This window comes from Salmo salar, unplaced genomic scaffold (genome assembly GCF_965601325.2).
Source record: "Salmo salar unplaced genomic scaffold, fSalSal1 ptg000712l, whole genome shotgun sequence".
Lineage (NCBI taxonomy): Eukaryota > Metazoa > Chordata > Actinopteri > Salmoniformes > Salmonidae > Salmo > Salmo salar.
In genome coordinates this window covers 318,589-342,971 of record NW_027675472.1, presented here as the reverse complement: position 1 = coordinate 342,971, position 24,383 = coordinate 318,589, and the positions used below count along the sequence as shown (strand labels likewise).

At 39.0% G+C, this 24,383-nt stretch overlaps 1 protein-coding gene across 1 annotated transcript in view; it reads right to left on the bottom strand.

Moving 5' to 3' along the window:
- Window positions 1–18,615: 18,615 nt before the first annotated feature.
- Window positions 18,616–24,383, bottom strand: part of LOC145877200 (uncharacterized) — a 120,172-nt gene continuing 114,404 nt past the window's right edge. Inside the window, exon 2 of the mRNA XM_082972491.1 lies at window positions 18,616–23,044. Coding sequence (XP_082828617.1) covers window positions 21,465–23,044 — 1,580 coding nt within the window. The 3' untranslated portion in view covers window positions 18,616–21,464. The remainder of the gene's footprint in view (window positions 23,045–24,383) is intronic.

The following is a 24,383-nucleotide window of genomic DNA, read 5'->3' as shown; positions in this document are numbered from 1 at the left end:
TCACTGGAGTCAGATGTGAAGGAGGAGGTTGATCATCAGGAGTCAGATGTGAAGGAGGAGGTTGATCATCAGGAGTCAGATGTGAAGGAGGAGGTTGATCATCAGGAGTCAGATGTGAAGGAGGAGGTTGATCATCAGGAGTCTGATGTGAAGGAGGAGGTTGATCATCAGGAGTCAGATGTGAAGGAGGAGGTTGATCATCAGGAGTCAGATGTGAAGGAGGAGGTTGATCATCAGGAGTCAGATGTGAAGGAGGAGGTTGATCATCAGGAGTCTGATGTGAAGGAGGAGGTTGATCATCAGGAGTCAGATGTGAAGGAGGAGGTTGATCATCAGGAGTCAGATGTGAAGGAGGAGGTTGATCATCAGGAGTCTGATGTGAAGGAGGAGGTTGATCATCAGCAGTCAGATGTGAAGGAGGAGGTTGATCATCAGCAGTCAGATGTGAAGGAGGAGGTTGATCATCAGGAGTCAGATGTGAAGGAGGAGGTTGATCATCAGGAGTCAGATGTGAAGGAGGAGGTTGATCATCAGTGAACCTCTAGGATTGTGGCTGGGCTGGCGTTTACACTTCCAGCTTGGTCATATATTTTGATACATTGAATGTTGATATTGTGAACCTATGTTATATATTTGTACCTCCTGTTTCAGGAAGTGATGTCACTAAGTACTGCCCCTATATATACAGTGCAGTCGGAAAGTATTCAGACCCCTTCACTTTTTCCACATTTTGCTCCGTTATTCGAAAATGAATTAAATCAATATTTTACCCTCAATCTACACACAATACCCCATAATGACATCACAATAGCCCATAATGACATCACAATAGCCCATAATGACATGACAATACCCCAGAATGACATCACAATACCCCATAATGACAAAGCAAAAACTGTTTTTTATAAATGTTTCAAATGTAACAAAAACATCAACTGAAATATCACATTTACATACAGTACCATTCAAGGGTTTGGACACACCTACTCATTCAAGGGTTTTTATTTTTACTATTTTCTACATTGTAGAATAATAATGAAGACATCAAAACTATGAAATAACACATATGGAATCATGTAGTAAGCAAAAAAGGGTTAAACAAATCAAAATGTATTTTATATTTGAGATATTTTAAAGCAGTCACCCTTTGCCTTGATGACAGCTTTGCACACTCTTGGCATTCTCTCAACCAGCTTCATGAGGTGGTCACCTGGAATTCATTTCAATTAACAGGTGTGCCTTGTTAAATGTTAATTGTGGAATTTCTTTCCATCTTAATGCATTTGAGCCAATCAGTTGTGTTGTGACAAGGTATGGGTGGCTCTCATGAGGATTGCCACAGGAAAGGAAGACCCAGAGTTCCCTCTGCTGCAGAAGATACGTTCATTAGAGTTAACTGCACCTCAGATTGCAGCCCAAATAAATGCTTCACAGAGTTCAAGTAACAGACACATATCAACATCAACTGTTCAGAGACTGCTTGAATCAGGCCTTCATGGTTGAATTGCTGCATTCAAAAACACTGTTTACAAAAGCTTTGTTAAAGAACAAGAAAGCCACCACACTGTTTACAAAAATGTGCTTTTCTTTCAAAAACAAGGACATTTCTAAGTGACCCCAAACTTTTGAACGGTAGTATACATCTACATGATGTATTGTTACACCGTGTAGGAGCAGTATAGACCTAGTCTGTTCATTATATACATCTACATGATGTATTGTTACACCACGTAGGAGCAGTATAGACCTAGTCTGTTCATTATATATATCTACATGATGTATTGTTACACCATGTAGGAGCAGTATAGACCTAGTCTGTTCATTATATACATCTACATGATGTATTGTTACACCATGTAGCAGCAGTATAGACCTAGTCTGTTCATTATATATATCTACATGATGTATTGTTACACCATGTAGGAGCATTATAGACCTAGTCTGTTCATTATATACATCTACATGATGTATTGTTACACCATGTAGGAGCAGTATAGACCTAGTCTGTTCATTATATACATCTACATGATGTATTGTTACACCATGTAGGAGCAGTATAGACCTAGTCTGTTCATTATATATATCTACATGATGTATTGTTACACCATGTAGGAGCAGTATAGTCCTAGTCTGTTCATTATATACATCTACATGATGTATTGTTACACCATGTAGGAGCGGTATAGACCTAGTCTGTTCATTATATATATATATATATATATATTGTTACACCATGTAGCAGCAGTATGGAGGTCAGTGGGGGACAAAATTGTTGACACCCTTGATAAAGATGAGATAAACGACTCTATTAAATAAATAATTAAAATACTGAGCTATATTGTATGTAAAAAATAAAGAAATTATATTATTTTATACTAATACAATTGCTCAGAGAAAGAGATTTAGTTTAAAATGTAATTCTCAAAAGGTAGGGGTCTGCATTATTGCCACCCATGTTTTCAATACTCCAGCACCTTCCCCTTGGGAGAATAACGACACTGAAATGTTTTATGAGATTAGAGAACACATTGGGTGGGATCTTAGACCCTTCCTCCATACAGAATCTCTCCAGGTCCTTGATTTATTTAGTCTGTCTTATGGACTGCCCTGTTCAATTCAAACCACAGGTTTTCAATGGAGTTCAAGTCCAAAGACTGAGATGGCCATTGAAAATGTTGATTTTGTGCCCAATTAACCATTTCTTTGTGGATGTTGATGTGTCTTGCTGGAAGATCCTCTTATGGCCAAGTCTCAGCCTCCTAGCAGAGAGGTAACCAGGTTTTGGGCTAAAATATCCTGGTTGTGGGTAAAGTTTATTTATTTATTTCATACAGCAATTTTAGCTCATCATTATCAAGGGTATCAATAACTAGGTGCTTATTTTGATATCTAGTTATTTGACCGAATCAGAAATACAGATGTGGAGTAGAGGTTAAGTTTGTTTAAAATTCTCATAGAAAATCTGAACTAATCAAATAACACTTGTTGCTCTTTGGACGTGTTGATATAATATTAATATTTAATGGAGAGAAAAAAACGTTTCCCTAAACTGCTTTATAATATTATAATTCAATGAAGAATAAAAATAGTTTTCCCTCCTCAACTGCGTTTCCTCCCTCCAGACAGCAGATGGCGATATGTGTCTTTCAGGCGATGTTTCTAGTGTGACGTATAATCTAGTGGACGGAACTCTTCAACAATTGCAGCCACCTCGGTAGCTCGCTAGCTGACAAAGTCTGAACATTCAAGTTCTTTGGACAATTTCGTGGTTTATTTGTCACTATGATTTAAACATACTTATGTGGAAACAACTAGCTACCCCATTTCATTTAATATTTACGTTGTAAGTCAACTAGCTGGCTGGTTAAGTTAGCACTAGCCTAGCTAGCTAACATCCCCGACCATGAGTTCACTAAGCTACTCTCCTGTTAAAGAAGAGGTCTGTTGGACTGAGAAAGAAGCTCTCGTGAAAGAGGAGGAGGAAGAGGAGGCTGTTACAATACAAAAACAAGTAGAGGGTGAGGCTGTTACAGTGAAAGAAGAAGAGAAAGACGTTACAGTGAAAGAAGAGAAAGACGCGTTCAGAGTGAAAGAGGAGGAGGATGTTACTGTGAAAGAAAAGGAGGAAGATGCAGTTTTTGGAGTGAAAGATGAAGAGGGGGAGATTACTGTCACATTAGAGGAGGACGAAGAAGAGAAGACTGGAGAACTGATTAACACTAGTAAATACAGTGAGTACTATCTAATAAAACAGGAACATTGATCTGATTAACACCAGTAAATACAGTGAGTACTATCTAATAAAACAGGGACATTGATCTGATTAACACCAGTAAATACAGTGAGTACTATCTAATAAAACAGGGACATTGATCTGGTTAACACCAGTAAATACAGTGAGTACTATCTAATAAAACAGGAACATTGATCTGATTAACACCAGTAAATACAGTGAGTACTATCTAATAAAACAGGGACATTGATCTGGTTAACACCAGTAAATACAGTGAGTACTATCTAATAAAACAGGGACATTGATCTGATTAACACCAGTAAATACAGTGAGTACTATCTAATAAAACAGGGACATTGATCTGATTAACACCAGTAAATACAGTGAGTACTATCTAATAAAACAGGGACATTGATCTGATTAACACCAGTAAATACAGTGAGTACTATCTAATAAAACAGGGACATTGATCTGATTAACACCAGTAAATACAGTGAGTACTATCTTATAAAACAGGGACATTGATCTGATTAACACCAGTAAATACAGTGAGTACTATCTAATAAAACAGGGACATTGATCTGATTAACACCAGTAAATACAGTGAGTACTATCTAATAAAACAGGGACCTTGATCTGATTAACACCAGTAAATACAGTGAGTACTATCTAATAAAACAGGGACATTGATCTGATTAACACCAGTAAATACAGTGAGTGCTATCTTATAAAACAGGGACACAAACTCTGCAGTTGTTGAACTAATGTGTGATTTTTAAAAGGGCATTCTACACTCAAATATGTTTTTGTACTGTATGAATTGTTCATGACGTCCTCCAGGGATTTTTAAACTTTTCCTGTTGAAAAGTGATATAAATGCAGTAAAGTATAAACACACTAATGGGAAACAAATAAATGTTTTGAGCAAAATAGTGTTTTTTTAACAACTGCAAACTAGAAGGAGTTAGTGATGTCATAGTAAGGCCTCCAAGGAGTTGGCTTGATGGGAAGTCGTGATGTCATCCAATAGGAGACTGATCTTCATGTGAATATTCATTATTCTTTTTAAAATCCTTCCTGTTCTGTCAAGTTGGTTGTTGATCATTGCTAGAAAGCCGTTTTCAAGTCTTGCATTGACTTTCAAGATGATTTAAGTCCAAACTGTAACTAGGCCACTCAGGAACATTCAATGTCATCTTGGTAAGCTCCTCCAGTGTAGATTTGGCCTTGTGGTTTAGGTTATTGTCCTGTTAGGACAGTTTTTTGTATTCAGATCTCTGAAATGCTCTCTACCTACGTAACATTTAGTGTCTCCTTATGTTACGCTGGGGAAACAGTTTTTATGGGCACAGAAATCCTAAATAATTTCAGAGTTTGCTAAATCCAATGGTTCTAACCGAGAGTCACCTTAACTTTATTGACAACACCCAAATAGATACTGTCATTAACGTCGTTCTTCAATAATTACACATAATACTTAATACTGTAGCTGTTTAGTTACAGTCACATGTTCAACTATCATCAGCTGATCCAGGAAATCATTTTCTGAATGACAGTCACATGACAAACATCACGACATGCAACAACAACCAAAGTGCTTCTTCATTCATTACTCTGGTAAAGACAGTTATGCCGTGCTCCACGTTGGATCCAACATCCCTAACAAATTGATGTTTATAATGTGTTATTGTCTGCTTGATTTACAGTGGGGTCTCGTTAGTCTGTTTGGAAACGGAGATACTTAGCTCATAATGTGTAGAGAACTGTTCCTTGATGGATAGGCTATTGTACAACACAGAGAGCTATTTTCCTTTATTCAGGACATTTAGAATGACAACACATTACAGAGTAGCCTAGTGGGATTATTCACAAAATTATCTGGTGATCAGGTTATGAAATGTCATGACAAAGACATTTTAGTTTCCATGTTTCACCTGAAATATTAAATTATATATAGTCTTAGGTGAAGTAGGTCTATGTTGTTGTTAGGTGAAGTTATGGGTCCTACAGTAGGTCTATGTTGTTAGGTGAAGTTATGGGTCTTACAGTTGGTCTATGTTATTGTTAGGTGAAGTTATGGGCCAATTTGTTAAACACTTAGTGTACAAACCCTCATTGTCAGGCTGATGTTAAAGCTAGCCAAAGAGCATTTTACTGGTTGAAGTGTTTTTTAAGTATAAATCAGTTGATATGCGACAATAACACAAACATATTAAGTAGGTGATTCAAGCGAGTCTTACAATTATAATCCATATTTAATGTGAAATGCACTCATAAGCAACCTGTAAATGGAGGCTATTTTTGCTGTCAGCCTATGAGAACTCCCCTGAGTTTTCCCCCACGGTGGTGAATTAGTGAATAGACACAGAGCTTAATGTGAGTTTCCTTGAGTAGCACTCCTGATCTTGTGCTGTAATATTCAGAATTCATTGTGAAAACTAAAATCTTTGCTCACTATTTTTTGCTCCAGGCAGATATACTACATCCATAACTAGTGGTTTCCTCATTACCAGATATACTACATCCATAACTAGTGGTTTCCTCATTACCAGATATACTACATCCATAACTAGTGGTTTCCTCATTACCAGATATACTACATCCATAACTAGTGGTTTCCTCATTACCAGATATACTACATCCATAACTAGTGGTTTCCTCATTACCAGATATACTACATCCATAACTAGTGGTTTCCTCATGACCAGATACACTACATCCATAACTAGTGGTTTCCTCATTACCAGATATACTACATCCATAACTAGTGGTTTCCTCATTACCAGATATACTACATCCATAACTAGTGGTTTCCTCATTACCAGATATACTACATCCATAACTAGCCGTTTCCTCATTAGCAGGGATGAGTTTCTGCAACCAAATTGTGTGCTTTGCCCTCGTGCCGCAATTTTAGCAAACACAGAATGGGGCCTATATTGGAGACCAAAGTCGTCTGGCACATTGCTTAGGGTTTCAACAACTTTAATAATTTCTTTCTAGCCTACAATCATCGGTTTTACTACTAATGTGAAAACAAGACTAAAGATGACTATTCTTGCTCATTTTAAGACAATTGTTAAATCATTTTAACATTCATTACAGATGTCAGTTGTTGTACATCATGGCTACACTGTTGGCATCACCTTATACAGTGGATTACTGCTGTTGTGGGACTTTAACCATCTGTTTTACTTTGTTGTTCACACAGGAGAGATACGGGACTATCGTGGATCCTCTGGGGAGCCTCAACAACCTCATGATGCTGACGAGGCAGAGAAGAGTCTCTCCATATCAGAACTCCTCAAGAAACACCAGCAGAGACCCACAGGGAAGAAAACTCACTGCTGCTCTGACTGTGGGAAGAGATTCACCTCCTCATCAGGCATTAAAATTCATCAGAGAATCCACACAGGAGAGAAACCTTATAGCTGTACTCAATGTGGGAAGAGTTTTGTTTCATCTACTGGTCTGACAGTACACCAGAGAATCCACACAGGAGAGAAACCTTATAGCTGTACTCAATGTGGGAAGAGTTTTGTTTCATCTACTGGTCTGACAGTACACCAGAGAACACACACAGGAGAGAAGTCTTTTAGCTGTGATCAATGTGGGAAGAGTGTTACTACGTATAGAAATCTTACTCTACACCAGAGAATCCACACAGGAGAGAAACCGTATAGCTGTGATCAATGTGGGAATTGTTTTGCTAGATCTAGCAGTCTGATTCGACACCAGAGAATACACACAGGAGAGAAAGTTTATAGCTGTAATCAATGTGGGAAGAGTTTTGTTTCATCTGGCGATCTGACAGTACACCAGAGAATACACACAGGACCGAAATCTTATAGCTGTACTCAATGTGGGAAGAGTTTTAGTCATTCAACCAGCCTGATATCACACCAGAGAATACACACAGGAGAGAAATCTTTTAGCTGTACTCAATGTGGGAAGAGTTTTACTCAGCTAAGAAACCTGATATCACACCAGAGAACACACACAGGAGAGAAAGCGTATAGCTGTGATCAATGTGGGAATATTTTTGCTAGATCTAGCAGTCTGATTCGACACCAGAGAATACACACAGGAGAGAAACTTTATAGCTGTACTCAATGTGGGAAGAGTTTAAGTCATTCAAGCAGCCTGATATCACACCGGAGAACACACACAGGAGAGAAACCGTATAGTTGTACTCAATGTGGGAAGAGTTTTAGTCATTCAACCAGCCTGATATCACACCAGAGAACACACACAGGAGAGAAACCGTATAGCTGTACTCAATGTGGGAAGAGTTTTAGTCATTCAACCAGCCTGATAGCACACCAGAGAACACACACATGAGAGAACTCATAGCTGTAATCAATGTTGGAAGAGTTTTGTTTCATCTACTGGTCTGACAGTACACCAGAGAACACACACAGGAGAGAAAACGTATAGCTCTAATCGATGTGGGAAGAGTTTTACTAAGTCAAACAGCCTGGTACAACACAGAGAACACACACAGGAGAGAAATCTCAAAGCAGATCTCAGATCAAATATCAGAAAATACATACATGAAGGAGTTGTTTCATGATATCAATGAATTAATGGCACAATGTAGAATGTTAACATTGTTGTAGGAGATTTTAATAATTTCACAATGTAGAAGCATAAATGTTTGCCCCTTTATCAATTGATTTCAACAGGATTTGGATATTAGCCTCAGGGGAAAATCCAGGCTCTGAATTGAACGTTTTTTTTTGTGTGTTTAGTTGTGTTACACTTACCACGTTGGTGACCCACTTGAATCAAAATGCAACACTTCAAAATGTAGCTAGCTGTTTTCTACAAATTCTCCTCTAACCAGGGATGTACACATGTTACGGATACAGGTATCCTGTGTGTGTATCCAGTATGTGTGTTTCTTTTCTTTCCTTCTCCCCTCACAGGTGACAATCATCACTCCCCAATCAGTCATCAATCAGTCCCCAATCAGAAGACACCTGCTCCCCTTTCCTCACCCAATCACAGCCCCTTTCCCTTGGTTTAAAAACCCCAGTCTCTAGCTCATTATCACTCTGTGTTCAATCTCTCTCTGTGAGATCAATCTTTGTGTCATTCTTTCAATCTCTCTTTGTATGCTCTCTCTCCCATCTCTTTTGTTTTTCTTTCACCCCACATGTCTGGTACCTGTGAGTATTGTTTTGTTTGACTTGTTTGTTTGGTGGGAAAAGGGGGTAAGAAGACCAGTCGCCCAACATTACCCGTAGGAGAACAGTGTCTAAATACACTAGTTAGAACTGGGCGGACCACCCCCTGTATTTTTGGTTAGTTAGCTAGCTGTTGTTGAAATAGGCTAGTCTAGCTTAGGGGTGGTTTTGGATTATTGTTTCTTTGCTTGGGTCCCGCTCAGCCCCTTTTCTCACCCCCCCCCTACCATGTGTTTAAACAATAAACCTTTAGTGTTTGACGGTAGATTTCAGTTGTCTATGGTTTTTGTTCTCACTGTTACTTTTCACTATTATAATTTGCATGATTTATTTACATTTACATCATTTAGCAGATGCTCTTATCCAGAGCGACTTACAGTAGTGAATGCATACATTTCATACATTATTTTTTTTTTTTTCTCCCCCCGTGCTGACCCCCCGTGGGAATCGAACCCACAACCCTGGTGTTGCAAACACCATGCTCTACCAACTGAGCCACAGGGTCTCAGTTCCATCTCCCCTAGACTGCAGGGCCAAAGGGATTCGTAACAACACATTATTCCTAGATTCCGTGTGGTTTTTGAGCTGTTAGTTTTAACAGGACGTGCAACCTCATCTCCCTTCTGTCACACAAATGATTTTAGCATGATATCGATCGAGTTATGACAAATAAGTGTTGTGTTCCTTTGTTTAGCGACCCCTAAATTTAAATTCATCACTCCAAAATGTAGCTGACTGTCTTCTGCAGGTTGTCCTCTAACCAGTGAGGTAAAAGATATCTCCATTTCCATGTGTTTTTTGTTTTGTTGTGTTAGTTTCAAGAGCAGGTTCAACCTGATTTTTTTTTTTCCCCCCAAATGGATATAAGAGTTGTGTTTTTCGTTTAGCCAGTGCGTTGCTATGGATCTTTATTTATTTTGACTGCACGTTTTTCCGTATTGGAGATGAGTTTTGTTTGGGCTCGTTCCAAGGAGACGAGAGTTCTAGAAGCTAGTGGGATTTAGAAAGAGGAGAGTTCTAGAAGCTAGTGAGTTTTAGGAAGACGAGAGTTCTAGAAGCTAGTGAGTTTTAGGATTCTATAGAAAGAAAAAGGAGAAACAAATAATCCTATTGTATATTATTATTTAGAAATACGTGTTTTTTCTTGTTTTTAATTGTTGACAGCCAGTAGACACCATGTTTATATTGGTGAAGGTGAAGCATTGTAGTTGATTATAATGTGAAATGGAAGTTGTTTTCTGTTGGTGGTGAGCAAACTTGTCCATCAAAAATATAGGATATATTTGTTGTCTTAAGGTGTTACAGGCTTTGGTTTTTCCATTTATGTTTTGAGGTTGGACTTTAACACGTCTAGCTCGTTAGCACGTCTAGCTCGGTTAGCTCGTCTAGCTCGTCAGCCCGTCTAGTTCGTTAGCACGTAGGACGCACTGATTGGTGTCACCTCGTTAGTCAGTATGTGTTACACCTGTGCTGGCTTGTCCATCTCGTTAGTGGGAAGGTGTTTCACCTGAGCTGGTCCAGGTTCTATTTAAGAGTGTCTGGCCCAGTGCTCCAGTTGTCTTGATACATGTGGAGAGTCAACACCTTTAGTTGCTCCACCTTTTTGGTTTGCTTCCTGTCTTTAAGTTTGGTGTGGGTTTTTCTTCTGTTTGCCTCTTCTTGGGCAGATTTAGTGGGTCTCATGGTGGGTGTCTTTTAGTTCCCAGTTGTTGTTACTAGTCAACTTTCAGTGGACACTGAGAGCAAAATTGCAAGATTATGTTATAATACTTTTATTGCATCAAATGTTTGTTTTATGCAACACAATAGAGGGTTCTTAGAACTATTGTGTCTGTGTTCTACTGAGGATGGGCCTCTGGGAGAAAACACTGACAGGAGATTTACAATGTCTTTTGGGTGATAAAACCTAAAGAGACTGCATTCCAGAACATGAGTTAATGTTTCTGTTATATATGGTACCAGGGAGAGATGACCCCAGGGCCAGACCCTGGTCTCGACACAAAGAGTACTGTTTTTACAGCAGATACTGTCTGCTGAGAATTATAAGTATCTTTCATACAAATCTTAACCTTGTGACCCGTTCTATACATCTGTTGTTGGTCATGTAGGTTGAAAGGGGTGCAAAAGACCTTGGTACTTTTGTCTCATGGCTCTCAATGAATCATCTGGGGGTGATTCGTCGACCAGCCATCATTATCGTAGAGCACTCAATTGATAATTGTATGTTGTATTGACCTGCTCCCTTATTATTAATTGAATAAAGATTTAGTTTAAGTATAACTCTGACTTGTGTGATAAGTTTGTCTCATTTGATATTAAAGAAATTAACAACCACATTTGGCGATGGGAACGTGAATCTTGACTTGGTGACTGACAACCTGGGTAAATGACCTGGCTCCTGATGACCTGGGTAATGACCTGACTCTGACGACCTGGGTAAATGACCTGGCTCCTGATGACCTGGGAAATGACCTGTCTCCTGACGACCTGGGTAAATGACCTGGCTCCTGGTGACCTGGGTAAATGGCCTGGCTCCTGACGACCTGGGTAAATGGTGCACGAGGGATCCCTCTAACTTGGGATCTGAGGGAGACCACACTTCGGGAACAGAGCAGATGAACCCACCTTTAATCTGAGTGGATACCACAACTCAAACCTAGTTTTTTTTTAAAGAATGAGGTGAGCAAAACATGCAAGTGCAGGCTCAGAGTGTGTATTCCTGTGTGTGATATATTTAGGCTGAATATCAATATAAGATATATATCCTGATATTTTTTTCTGCAAAGTGAGAGCAAATGTTCAGTCAAAGTCAAAGCCAGATATGACATGTCTCAAGTAGTTTTATTGAAAGCGGCTATTTCAGTGAACAGTTGAAAAATCAAATGAATAAATAATAAACAGGGCTCTTCACCTGGTTCAGATTAAATGCTCAGCTGTTCAAATAACAACAACATGTAAACATAAACACTGTAGAACAACAGGACGACCTTTTTGGAAATCAAAGCTCCATAAGGTGCACATTTAAATAAATACAAATATCTTAAACAAAAATAGCCTATAAAATAAAATAGGCCTATCTTTTTCTGAAATAAATATTATATATATATTTATGAGAAAAGTCAACTTTTTTTTTAGTTTGACAACTTTAAATGGCTTATTAAAATCAAATTACAGATTTCTTCTCCTTTCTAACAAATCCACAGATGCAAATAACGAACATTACAAAATAATAAACTATGACAAACCCTAGTAAGGGCAGCAATTATATATAAATAAAGAACAAAATAAAGTGCTCAGTTTGAGAAAATGTGTTTTAAACATCAGCCTGAGATTACCATTTGCTTTTTGTTAACTCAATTTCTTATCTGAACAGCCTCAACCAGTTGCACAAGAAACAGACTATCAACTCAATAAACATTTTCCCCCTCTTTTTTTACTTTGATAAACAGTAATGCTGTCTTGAGGTAGACATTAGAAGACAAGCGTGTCCTCCTTCGTTTAAAGATTTTGTGCGAGAAACACCAGCCTGTCAACGGCATCCGGCTTCAGAGATGCTCTGTGGCAGGTCACGATATTGCCACTGCAGCTGAAAACCCTTTCGGAGGGTGAACTGGTAGCTGGTACCAAGAGATACTTTTTTTGCCAGGTGGCTCAGAGCTGGAAAGACAACTTCATGATCCTTCCACCACTTGAGGGGATCAGTGTCACTCTCCACACTTGCTGACTGCAAGTAACTTGACAGTTCATTTTCAATAGCCTCCCTCTTGGTTGGTGGCGCAGTGGTGGTGGCTGTGCGCTGCTTGAAGAAGCTTGCCACTGTCTTAGCTTTTGGTGCCACTGCTGCTTCTCCATCTGCAGGCTCAGGCACAGTTGGCACACGTAGGTAAGGCGGTTGACAGCTGCTCTGATCAGCCAGTAGCGTCTCCACCTCCAAGACAGCTCTGTGCTTCAATGCATCAACTTTTTCACTTGGGATATAGGTGGCCCTGAAGCGTGGATCCACAAATGAAGCCATCTCCAATAGGTCAGTAGTGGCTGGGTCAGAATACTTGCGGTTGAGGTACTCAACAATGCTGGTCTTGATCGATTTGCAAAGCTCGCTATCACCCTCTTCACATGCCAGGAGACTTTCGTTAAAAAGGTGCAGCACAGGTTTTACATATGATAGAGTGACGTACTCCTCACCTGACAAAGCATCGGTAAAGTCCTGGAGAGGTTTCAGGACCTTTTGGACTGCTTCTAGGACCTCTAAGTCCTGCCAGGTAGGGACAAGGTGCCTGGTCTTTTTGTCATTAGACAGGACTTTGGCCAGTGCTCCTTCCTGCTCCAGGACTCTCTCTATCATCTGCTGCCTTGATCCCCAGCGTGTGGCAGACTCGGTTATGAGTTGGTGACTTGGCAGACCCAGCTGAATCTGGACTTCAGCAAGATGTCTCCTTTTCTTCCAGCTCTACCAAAAACAGCTTACAATTCTCTTGCACAGAGAAATGGCCCGGGTGACGCGCTTGTCATTCATGCCATGTCCTGTCAGAATCATAAAAAAAACTATTAAACAAATGTGCTTATGCGAGAAATTTGACTCTGTTTTCACTTTAACACACTCATACAACTAAGTGCTTTCCAAAATCAAGCTTTCGAAATATTCTACATTAATATTTTCTTGTTTCATAGTTTATTTTTTTTAATCAACGCCAGTCCTAATCATAAATATCAAATATTATATTCATTTATTTTGTGAATTTTAATCCTGTAAGTGATTTGTATGTATTATTATTTGTGTATAATTTATAAATGATGACTATACTGTATGTACATTTACTGATGTTTCGTTCTTGTTGTTGTTCTTAGTATTTATGCTTAGTATTTAATGCTACTTCATATTTCTACTCCACTAAAAACTCCACAATGTTTAGGCCTACCTACGTGTCAACATTAGTTTCTAGTTACTTTGCAGTTGGCTCTTCAATCCAGAGAAAAAACTATAGTCTATCATAATAACTAAATATGTTACCTTGATGATATCAACAGGCTAACCAGCATTTTAAAGTCATAATTACCTCACCTTTACCAGCTGTAACATTAAAGTGGTAAACACATCAATGCATCACTAATTCTTATCCAATAACCTAATAAATATGGTTCTGAAATCTACCATCCTGTATTGTAAGTGATTTTACTTTTAGCACTTTATGTTTTGTGTTTTATTAATCCATTTTTGGCCAAGACAGCAGCATAAAACAAAAAAGTTGCAGACAGACACAAAGGAAAAATAATAAAAAACTAATATTTTAATGTTTTTTCTTTAAAGTAAAATATGTGAATACTCCTTAATAAAACACTGCACTCCCCAATAGCCAAGTGTAGTCTGACCGAAGCACTGCATCCTCATCGTTCAGCTCCACCGCTCTGACGACGTCGCTCCCGTTGGCGGTTGTTTTAGCAACCGGATGCTTTTCTTGGAGTTTCCCAGCTTGCGTCCTGCGAGGCCTCAGCTATATGCTCACCGGTGTGATCCTGGGGGGAAATAACTTGTTTTGGAGACACGACGCTGTTTTCATCTCCCCCAGTCGTTGAATGAAGTGAACATGTCACGCTTCATGTAAAGGCTCACATTGTCCTGCTCGACCCACATATCGCTGGTCAACGCCAAAATGGGTCCCGTTAGCGAGCCGGTCAGCAAGGCTCTGCCTGACTTCAGTGGACATTTGTGGCAGTGCTTCTCGTGTAAAGTAGTTGGGAAGCTCATATCTCGGGTCCATAGTTTTCAGTAGCTTTTTTGAATCCGACTTGTTCCACAGTTGCAACAGGGACCATATCTTTAGCAATGTGATAGGACACCGCTGTAGTTATAGTACACCACTTGCCAATTTTCTTTTCATAAAGGCACACTGCGGGAAAATGAAGTTGAACTCATGGTCGGGGATGTTAGCTAGCTAGCATTAGCGACTAGCCTAGTTCTAAGCTAACTTAGCAAACCAGCTAGCTGACAAACAACGTAAATATATAATTAAATGGGCCAACAAGTACATACGACAGAAGTGTGTTTAATACACAGCGACTAATATACACCAAAACAGTGTAAAGAGCGTGAATGTTGTAGCTATGTTTGCTAGAAAGCTACCGAGGTGTCTGACTAGCTGTTGTTGTTGAAGGAGCGTCCCGTCCACTAGATTATACGTCACACTGGCAGCATCGCCTGAACCTAAAAGACGCACATCGCCATCTGCTGACTGGACTGGGCAACGCAGTTGAGGAACCAAACGTTTATTTTTCATTTATTTCAGGAAAGTTTAATATTATATTAAGTCGTTCAAAGAGAAGCATGTGTTGATTGATTCGTTTTTAATGAGTGAGAATTTAATACAAACTTTACACCCACTACATATTTTCATTGAACCATACTTCTGACATGGATCATTTTGACCCCAGAGGCATATCTTTTATCATAGCCAAAATGTGGTTCATTCAATTATTCCAATTTTTAATGACTTTGTCAAACAACTTGTTTTTAATATATATAAATCATGGTTTAGTGTTTCTGTGTCAAAATTTACTTTTAATTCAAATCCTTTGGAGTCATTTTGACTCCAGCCAAAAGCACCTTTGTTAAATAGGACGTTTATTTCAAATCAAATCACATTTTATTGGTTACATCACGTGTTTAGCAGATGTTATTGTGGGTGTAGCGAAATGCTTGTGTTTCTAGCTGCGACAGTGCAGTAATATCTATCAAGTAATATCTAACTATTTCACAACATAGACCCAATACACACAAATCTAAGTATTTGAATCTAGGTTTCTCTGTAGACATGATCCATCCCACCAGAGGGTGGAGGGGCTCCTGTATCAGTGGTTTTGACAGATAGACACCTGCAGACACACTGTATAGTGCGTGTACTCTCCATGTACTCTCCTAAGATTGGACTTTTCTATACCACGTATCACATGACTGTGTACAAAACTGCCAGTGGTAGAAAACACTCCCAGCGGTAGAAAACACTGCCAGAGGTAGAAAGCCCTGCCAGTGATATACAGAGCATTCGTTAAGTATTCCGACCCCTTCACTTTTTCAACATTTTGTTACGTTACAGCCTTATTCTAAAATTGTATAATTTTCCCCCCTCATCAATCTACACAAAATACCCCATAATGACAAACCAAAAACAGTTTGACATTTTTGCAAATTGATTAACTTAAGTATTCAGACCCTTTGCAATGAGACTCAAAATTGAGCTCAGATGCATCCTGATTCCATTGATCATCCTTGAGATGTTTCTACAACTTGATTGGAGTCGACTTGTGGTAAATTCAATTGATTAGACATGATTTGGAAAGGCACACACCTGTCTATATAAGGTCCCACAGTTTACAGTGCATGTCAGAGCAAAAGCCAAGCCATGAGGTCAAAGGAATTGTCCATAGAGCTCTGAGACAGGATAGTGTCGAGGCACAGATCTGGGGAAAGGTAGCAAAAAATGTCTGCAGCATTGAAGGTCCCCAAGAACACAGTGGCCTCCATCATTCTTAAATGGAAGAAGTTTGGAACCACCAAGACTCTTCCTAGAGCTGGCTGCCCGGCCAAACTGAGCAATCGGGGGAGAAGGGCCTTGGTCAAGGAGGTGAACAAGAACCCGATGGTCACTCTGACAGAGCTCCAGTGTTCCTGCCAAGTTAGCAGCTACTCTTCCTGGGGTTTATTATGAATCCCCATTAGTTCCTGCCAAGTAAGGTCAGGGAGCTCCGCCCCTTTCAAGCAAAAGGTATAAATGATGGGTTATGAATTAACAGGTATAAATGATGGGTTATGAACAAACAGGTATAAATGATGGGTTATGAATGAACAGGTATAAATGATGGGTTATGAATTAACAGGTATAAATGATGGGTTATGAACTAACAGGTATAAATGATGGGTTATGAATTAACAGGTATAAATGATGGGTTATGAATTAACAGGTATAAATGATGGGTTATGAACTAACAGGTATAAATGATGGGTTATGAATTAACAGGTATAAATGATGGGTTATGAACTAACAGGTATAAATGATGGGTTATGAATTAACAGGTATAAATGATGGGTTATGAATTAACAGGTATAAATGATGGGTTATGAATTAACAGGTATAAATGATGGGTTATGAATTAACAGGTATAAATGATGGGTTATGAATTAACACATCCCCTGCGAGCCCAGGCATTTCAATACCTTCAGGATTTCTTACGGTCCATGTGCAATGTGTATGGTTACCTCTCTATCTCTTCTTTAACAAGCTCAACACCCTTTACACATGTATTGTACTGGAATTATCACATTGGCTGGCAGAAACATTTATTGGGCCATCGAAGCTGTCTCAGTGAGAGACTAGTTGATTATGGACTAACAGTCTAACAGTCTGAAGGTCACAACTCACGTTATTCTGGTTAAACAGAGAGAGACCAGTTGATTAAGGAGTGGGGATTTTTTGACAATTAGGAAATAATATGTCATGTTTTACTCGTACCTCAGCCAGCATTGTGAATGGTTAGGAAATAATATGTCATGTTTTACTCGTACCTCAGCCAGCATTGTGAATGGTTAGGAAATAATATGTCATGTTTTACTCGTACCTCAGCCAGCATTGTGAATGGTTAGGAAATAATATGTCATGTTTTACTAGTACCTCAGCCAGCATTGTGAATGGTTAGGAAATAATATGTCATGTTTTACTAGTACCTCAGCCAGCATTGTGAATGGTTAGGAAATAATATGTCATGTTTTACTCGTACCTCAGCCAGCATTGTGAATGGTTAGGAAATAATACGTCATGTTTTACTCGTACCTCAGCCAGCATTGTGAATGGTTAGGAAATAATATGTCATGTTTTACTCGTACCTCAGCCAGCATTGTGAATGGTTAGGAAATAATATGTCATGTTTTACTAGTACCTCAGCCAGCATTGTGAATGGTGTCTGATGCAGTGACATACTAGACCATGGCAGTAAATCTAATACTTAGGTGTTTTTAGGCATGAAAGGTCTGGGGTGGTTCTGTGGTTATAAGTTACATCTCTGGCCATGCTGGCAGGGTCTGAATCAAACCCAATGTCCAGTAGGATTGATCTGTTTGATCCATTTGTTTGTTTCAGTTTTCAGTTGTAGAATCCTTTAACATATTGTTGATTTCAACATTTTTCATTTTCTATAAATGCACTGGGTTGGTTGAAAAGTGATACTAAACTTACATACCAGCACTATATTGACATAGTGGAAGATATACTGAATTTATACTGTTTTTCATACTAAGATGGACCAAGATACGTGATGCTTTTGCACATATTTGTTCATTAGTTTTGCAAAAGTCTGTTGATTGTCAGTCATTGGGTTCATTAGTTTTATATGTTCAAATCAAGCTTTATTTATACAGCATATTTCAGACATGGATGAAACACAATGGCTTCACAGGGAAAAGAAAACAAAAAAACAATGAAAATAAACAGCAATATTTACCACAAACATAAGAGGATAAAAAAAATGAAGAATAACAACTGAAAGACTAATGAGCATTCTAAGGAAAATTAATTGATTACAATATTAACAATTGGATGTTATATTCAACCATAACGAGATGGACAAGCCAGCACAGGTGTAACACAGTGACTAACTGAGGTGACACCAATCAGTGCGCCCTACGTGCTAACGAGCTAGACGGGCTAACGGAGCTAGACGGGCTAACGAGCTAGACGTGCTAACGAGCTAACGAGCAAGACGTGCTAACGAGCTAGACGGGCTAACGAGCTAGACGTGCTAACGAGCTAGACGTGCTAACGAGCTAGACGTGCTAACGAGCTAGACGCGCTACGAGCTAGACGTGCTAAAGTCCAACCTCAAAACATAAATGGAAAAACCAAAGCCTGTAACACCTTCCACCTTAAGACAAAAAATATATCCTATATTTTTGTTGGACAAGTTTGCTCACCACCAACAGAAAACAACTTACATTTCACATTATAATCAACTACAATGCTTCACCTTCACCAATATAAACATGGGGTCTACTGGATGTCAACAAGTAAAAACAAGAAAAAAACACGTATTCCTAAATAATAATATACAATAGGATTATTTTTTTCTCCTTTTTCTTTCTATAGAATCCTAAATCCCACTAGCTTCTAGAACACTCGTCTTCCTAAAACTCACTAGCTTCTAGAACACTCGTCTTCCTAAATCCCACTAGCTTCTAGAACTCTCGTCTTCCTAAAACTCACTAGCTTCTAGAACTCTCCTCTTCCTAAATCCCACTAGCTTCTAGAACTCTCCTCTTCCTAAAACTCACTAGCTTCTAGAACTCTCCTCTTCCTAAAACTCACTAGCTTCTAGAACTCTCCTCTTCCTAAAACTCACTAGCTTCTAGAACTCTCATCCCCTTGGAACGAGCCCAAACAAAACTCATCTCCAATACGGAAAAACATGCAGTTATAATAAATTGTGATCCATGGTAACGCACTAGCTAAACACAAAACACAAAACTTTTTAACTGCCCACCTTGAGACAATCAGCAACCAAGTTGTCCTCACCACAGACATGTCTGATTTCAAGAGGAAACTCCTGCAATATCCATAGTAACTTTCCACCTCACTGCAGAGCTTCTCTCTCTTTTCAGTGTTCACTAGATAGGCATGTTGTTGGATCGGGGCCCAGTCCCCAATGTCATGCTCTAGTACATTTGGGTTGGCACATCTGAGAATTAACCCTGATATTCTAAAAGCAGGGCAACAATGTCAATATAATTGTACCAAAAGATTGTCAGTTGGTTGCATAAATAATTATGATTGTACAAAGCGTACAAAACAAAACAGGTGTAACACATACTGACTAACGAGGTGACACCAATCAGTGCGTCCTACGTGCTAACGAGCTAGACGGGCTAACGAGCTAGACCTGCTAACGAGCTAGACGTGCTAACGAGCTAGACGTGCTAACGAGCTAGACGGGCTAACGAGCTAGACGGGCTAACGAGCTAGACGTGCTAACGAGCTAGACGTGCAAAAATCCAAACCTCAAAACATATATGGAAAAATCAAAGACTGTAACACCGTAAGAGAATGCTCACCACCAACAGAAAATAACTTCTATTTCACATTATAATCAACTACAATGCTTCACCTTCACCAATATAAACATGGGGTCTACTGGATGTCAACAATTAAAAACAAGAAAAAAACCTTGTCTTCCTAAAACGCTTCTGGATTTTTTATATTTTTTCCCCCTTCTAGAACTCTGGTCCCCTTGGAATGAAAAATACAGAAAAGAATAAGAGATAAAACTCATCGCCAAAAAACCAGTCAAAATAAATTGTAATCAATGGCAACGCACTGGCTAACGCAAAACTTTTTAACTGCCCACAATCAGCAACCAAGTTGTCCTCACCACGGACATGTCTGATTTCGAGCTTCTCTCTCTTCTCAGGGTTCACTAGATAGGCATGTTGTTGGATCGGGGCCCAGTCCCCAATGTCATGCTCTAGTACATTTGGGTTGGCACATCTGAGAATGAACCCTGATATTCTAATAGCAGGGCAACAATGTCAATATAATTGTACCAAAAATTGTCAGTTGGTTGCATAAATAAATATTTGGTTGCATAGTCCTTTTTTCAAAGTATTTTCAATTACATTTTTCTAGGTGGGATATCCCCAATGTCAAAACACAGTTTTAACATGTACAAATCAATAACCAATATGCAGAAACAGTTTGTGATAAATTGAAAACCTAAACATAACATGTGCTATATAGACAAACATCTGCCACAATAATCATATTACTTTTTAAAAACAAGCACCTTATAAACTGCACAAGCACCAGAAACACTGTTGTTTTGACAAGTAGCAATAAATCACTGATATCGATTAGGGGGGAAATCAGGTTGTACGTGCTGTTGAAACTAACACAACTAAAAAACACATGGAAATGGGAGATATATTTTACCTCACTGGTTAGAGGACAACCTGCCGAAGACAGTCAGCTACATTTTGGAGTGAAACATTTAAATTTAGGGGTCCCTAAACAAAGGAACACAACACTTATTTGTCGTAACTCATCGCTAAAATCATTTGTGTGACAGAAGGGAGATGAGGTTGCAAGTCCTGTTAAAACTAACAGCTCCAAAACCACACGGAATCTGGGAATAATGTGTACATCCCTGGTTAGAGGACAATTTGTAGAAAACAGCTATCTACATTTTGAAGTGTTGCATTGTGATTCCAGTGCGTCACCAACGTGGTGAGTGTAACACAACTCTTTTTTTGTTAGTCACTTTTTGTTAAATCACATAAATAGTAACTCTTCCATTTCAGAGCCTGGATTTTCCCCCTGAGGTTAATATCCATATCATGTTGAAATCAATAGAACAGGGGACAAACATTTAGGGTTCTACATTGTGACATCATTAAAATACTCCTTCTACAATGTTTAAACATTCTACATTGTGACATTAATTCATTGATATCATGAAACAACTCCTTAATGTATTTTCTAATATTTGATCAGAGATCTTTTATCAGATTATCTATGGTCACAGCTAAGAGGTTTCTCTCCTCTGTGTATTCTCTGGTGCACTCTCAGATCTGTAGATTGAACAAAACTCTTCCCACATTGACCACAGCTATAAGGTTTTTCTCCTGTGTGTATTCTCTGGTGTAGAGTCAGACTGCTAGATTTAGTAAAACTCTTTCCACATTGAGTACAGCTATAAGGTTTCTCTCCTGTGTGTGTTCTCTGGTGCACTGTCAGATGTGTAGATTTAACAAAACTCTTCCCACATTGATCACAGCTATAAGGTTTATCATCTGTGTGTATTCTCTGGTGTTTAGTCAGACTGCTAGATGTAGTAAAACTCTTCCCACATTGATCACAGCTAAAAGGTTTCTCTCCTGTGTGTGTTCTCTGGTGCGTCTTCAAATTCTGTGAAGTTGAGAATCTTTTCCCACAATCTGAACAGTGGAATGGTTTCTCTCCTGTGTGTACTCGCTGGTGTCGAGTCAGACTGCCAGATGCAGCAAAACTCTTTCCACATTGACAACAGCTATAAGATTTCTCTCCTGTATGTGTTCTCTGGTGTCGAGTCAGACTGCCAGATGCAGCAAAACTCTTTCCACATTGACAACAGCTATAAGATTTCTCTCCTGTGTGTATTCTCTGGTGTAGAGTCAGATGGCTAGATTGAACAAAACTCTTCCCACATTGACCACAGCTATAAGGTTTTTCTCCTGTGTGTGTTCTCTGGTGTCGAGTCAGATGTGCATATTTAACATAACTCTTCCCACATTGACCACAGCTATAAGATTTTTCTCCTGTGTGTATTCTCTGGTGTTTAGTCAGACTGCTAGATTTAGTAAAACTCTTTCCACATTGATCACAGCTATACGGTTTCTCTCCTGTGTGTATTCTCTGGTGTTTAGTCAGACTGCTAGATTTAGTAAAACTCTTCCCACATTGACCACAGCTATAAGGTTTCTCTCGTGTGTGTGTTCTCTGGTGTTGAGTCAGATGGCTAGATTGAACAAAACTCTTCCCACATTGACCACAGCTATAAGGTTTTTCTCCCGTGTGTCTTCTCTGGTGTAGAGTCAGACTGCTAGAGTTAGTAAAACTCTTCCCACATTGACCACAGCAATAAGTTTTCTCTCCTGTGTGTGTTCTCTGGTGTAATGTGAGCTGGCTAGATGTAACAAAACTCTTCCCACATTGAGTACAGCTATAAGATTTCTCTCCTGTGTGTCTTTTCTGGTGCACTGTCAGATGGCTAGATTGACAAAAACTCTTCCCACATTGATCACAGCTATAAGGTTTCTCTCCTGTGTGTATTCTCTGGTGTTGAGTCAGACTGCTAGAGTCAGTAAAACTCTTCCCACATTGATCACAGCCATAAGGTTTCTCCCCAGTGTGAATTCTTTGATGTATTTTAAGGCCTAGTGAAGAGTTTAATCTTTTCCCACAGTCAGAGCAGCAGTGAGATTTCTCTCCTGTGTGAACTCGCTGGTGTTTATTGAGGTGTTCTGATGTGGAGAGACTCTTCTCTGCCTCGTCAGCATCATGAGGTTGTTGAGGCTCCCCAGAGGATCCACGATAGTCCCGTCTCTCTCCTGTGAGAACAAAGTCAGGCAGATGGTTAAAGGCCCACGACAGCAGAAATCCACTGTTTATTTGAGGTAAAAGGTGATGCCCAGAGCATACCCATGAACTTGTACAACAATTGACTTCTGTTAAATGATTTGACCATTAAGACAGTTAACTTAGCAACAATCACATTTTGTCTTGTTTTCACATTAGTAGTAACTAGAAATAAGTTATTAAAGTTGTTGAAATCCTAAGCAGTGCGCCAGATGACTTTTGGTTTCCAATATAGGCCCTGTGTTTGCTAAAATTGCAGCACGAGGGCAATGCGCACACAATTTGATTGCAGAAACACCTCCCTGCTAATGAGGAAACAGCTAGTTATGGATGTAGTATATCTGGTAATGAGGAAACCACTAGTTATGGATGTAGTATATCTGGTAATGAGGAAACCACTAGTTATGGATGTAGTATATCTGGTAATGAGGAAACCGCTAGTTATGGATGTAGTATATCTGGTAATGAGGAAACCACTAGTTATGGATGTAGTATATCTGGTAATGAGGAAACCACTAGTTATGGATGTAGTATATCTGCTAATGAGGAAACCACTAGTTATGGATGTAGTATATCTGGTAATGAGGAAACCACTAGTTATGGATGTAGTATATCTGCTAATGAGGAAACCACTAGTTATGGATGTAGTATATCTGGTAATGAGGAAACCACTAGTTATGGATGTAGTATATCTGGTAATGAGGAAACCACTAGTTATGGATGTAGTATATCTGGTAATGAGGAAACCACTAGTTATGGATGTAGTATATCTGGTAATGAGGAAACCACTAGTTATGGATGTAGTATATCTGGTAATGAGGAAACCACTAGTTATGGATGTAGTATATCTGGTAATGAGGAAACCACTAGTTATGGATGTAGTATATCTGCTAATGAGGAAACCACTAGTTATGGATGTAGTATATCTGGTAATGAGGAAACCACTAGTTATGGATGTAGTATATCTGGTAATGAGGAAACCACTAGTTATGGATGTAGTATATCTGGTAATGAGGAAACCACTAGTTATGGATGTAGTATATCTGGTAATGAGGAAACCACTAGTTATGGATGTAGTATATCTGGTAATGAGGAAACCACTAGTTATGGATGTAGTATATCTGGTAATGAGGAAACCACTAGTTATGGATGTAGTATATCTGGTAATGAGGAAACCACTAGTTATGGATGTAGTATATCTGGTAATGAGGAAACCACTAGTTATGGATGTAGTATATCTGCTAATGAGGAAACCACTAGTTATGGATGTAGTATATCTGGTAATGAGGAATCCACTAGTTATGGATGTAG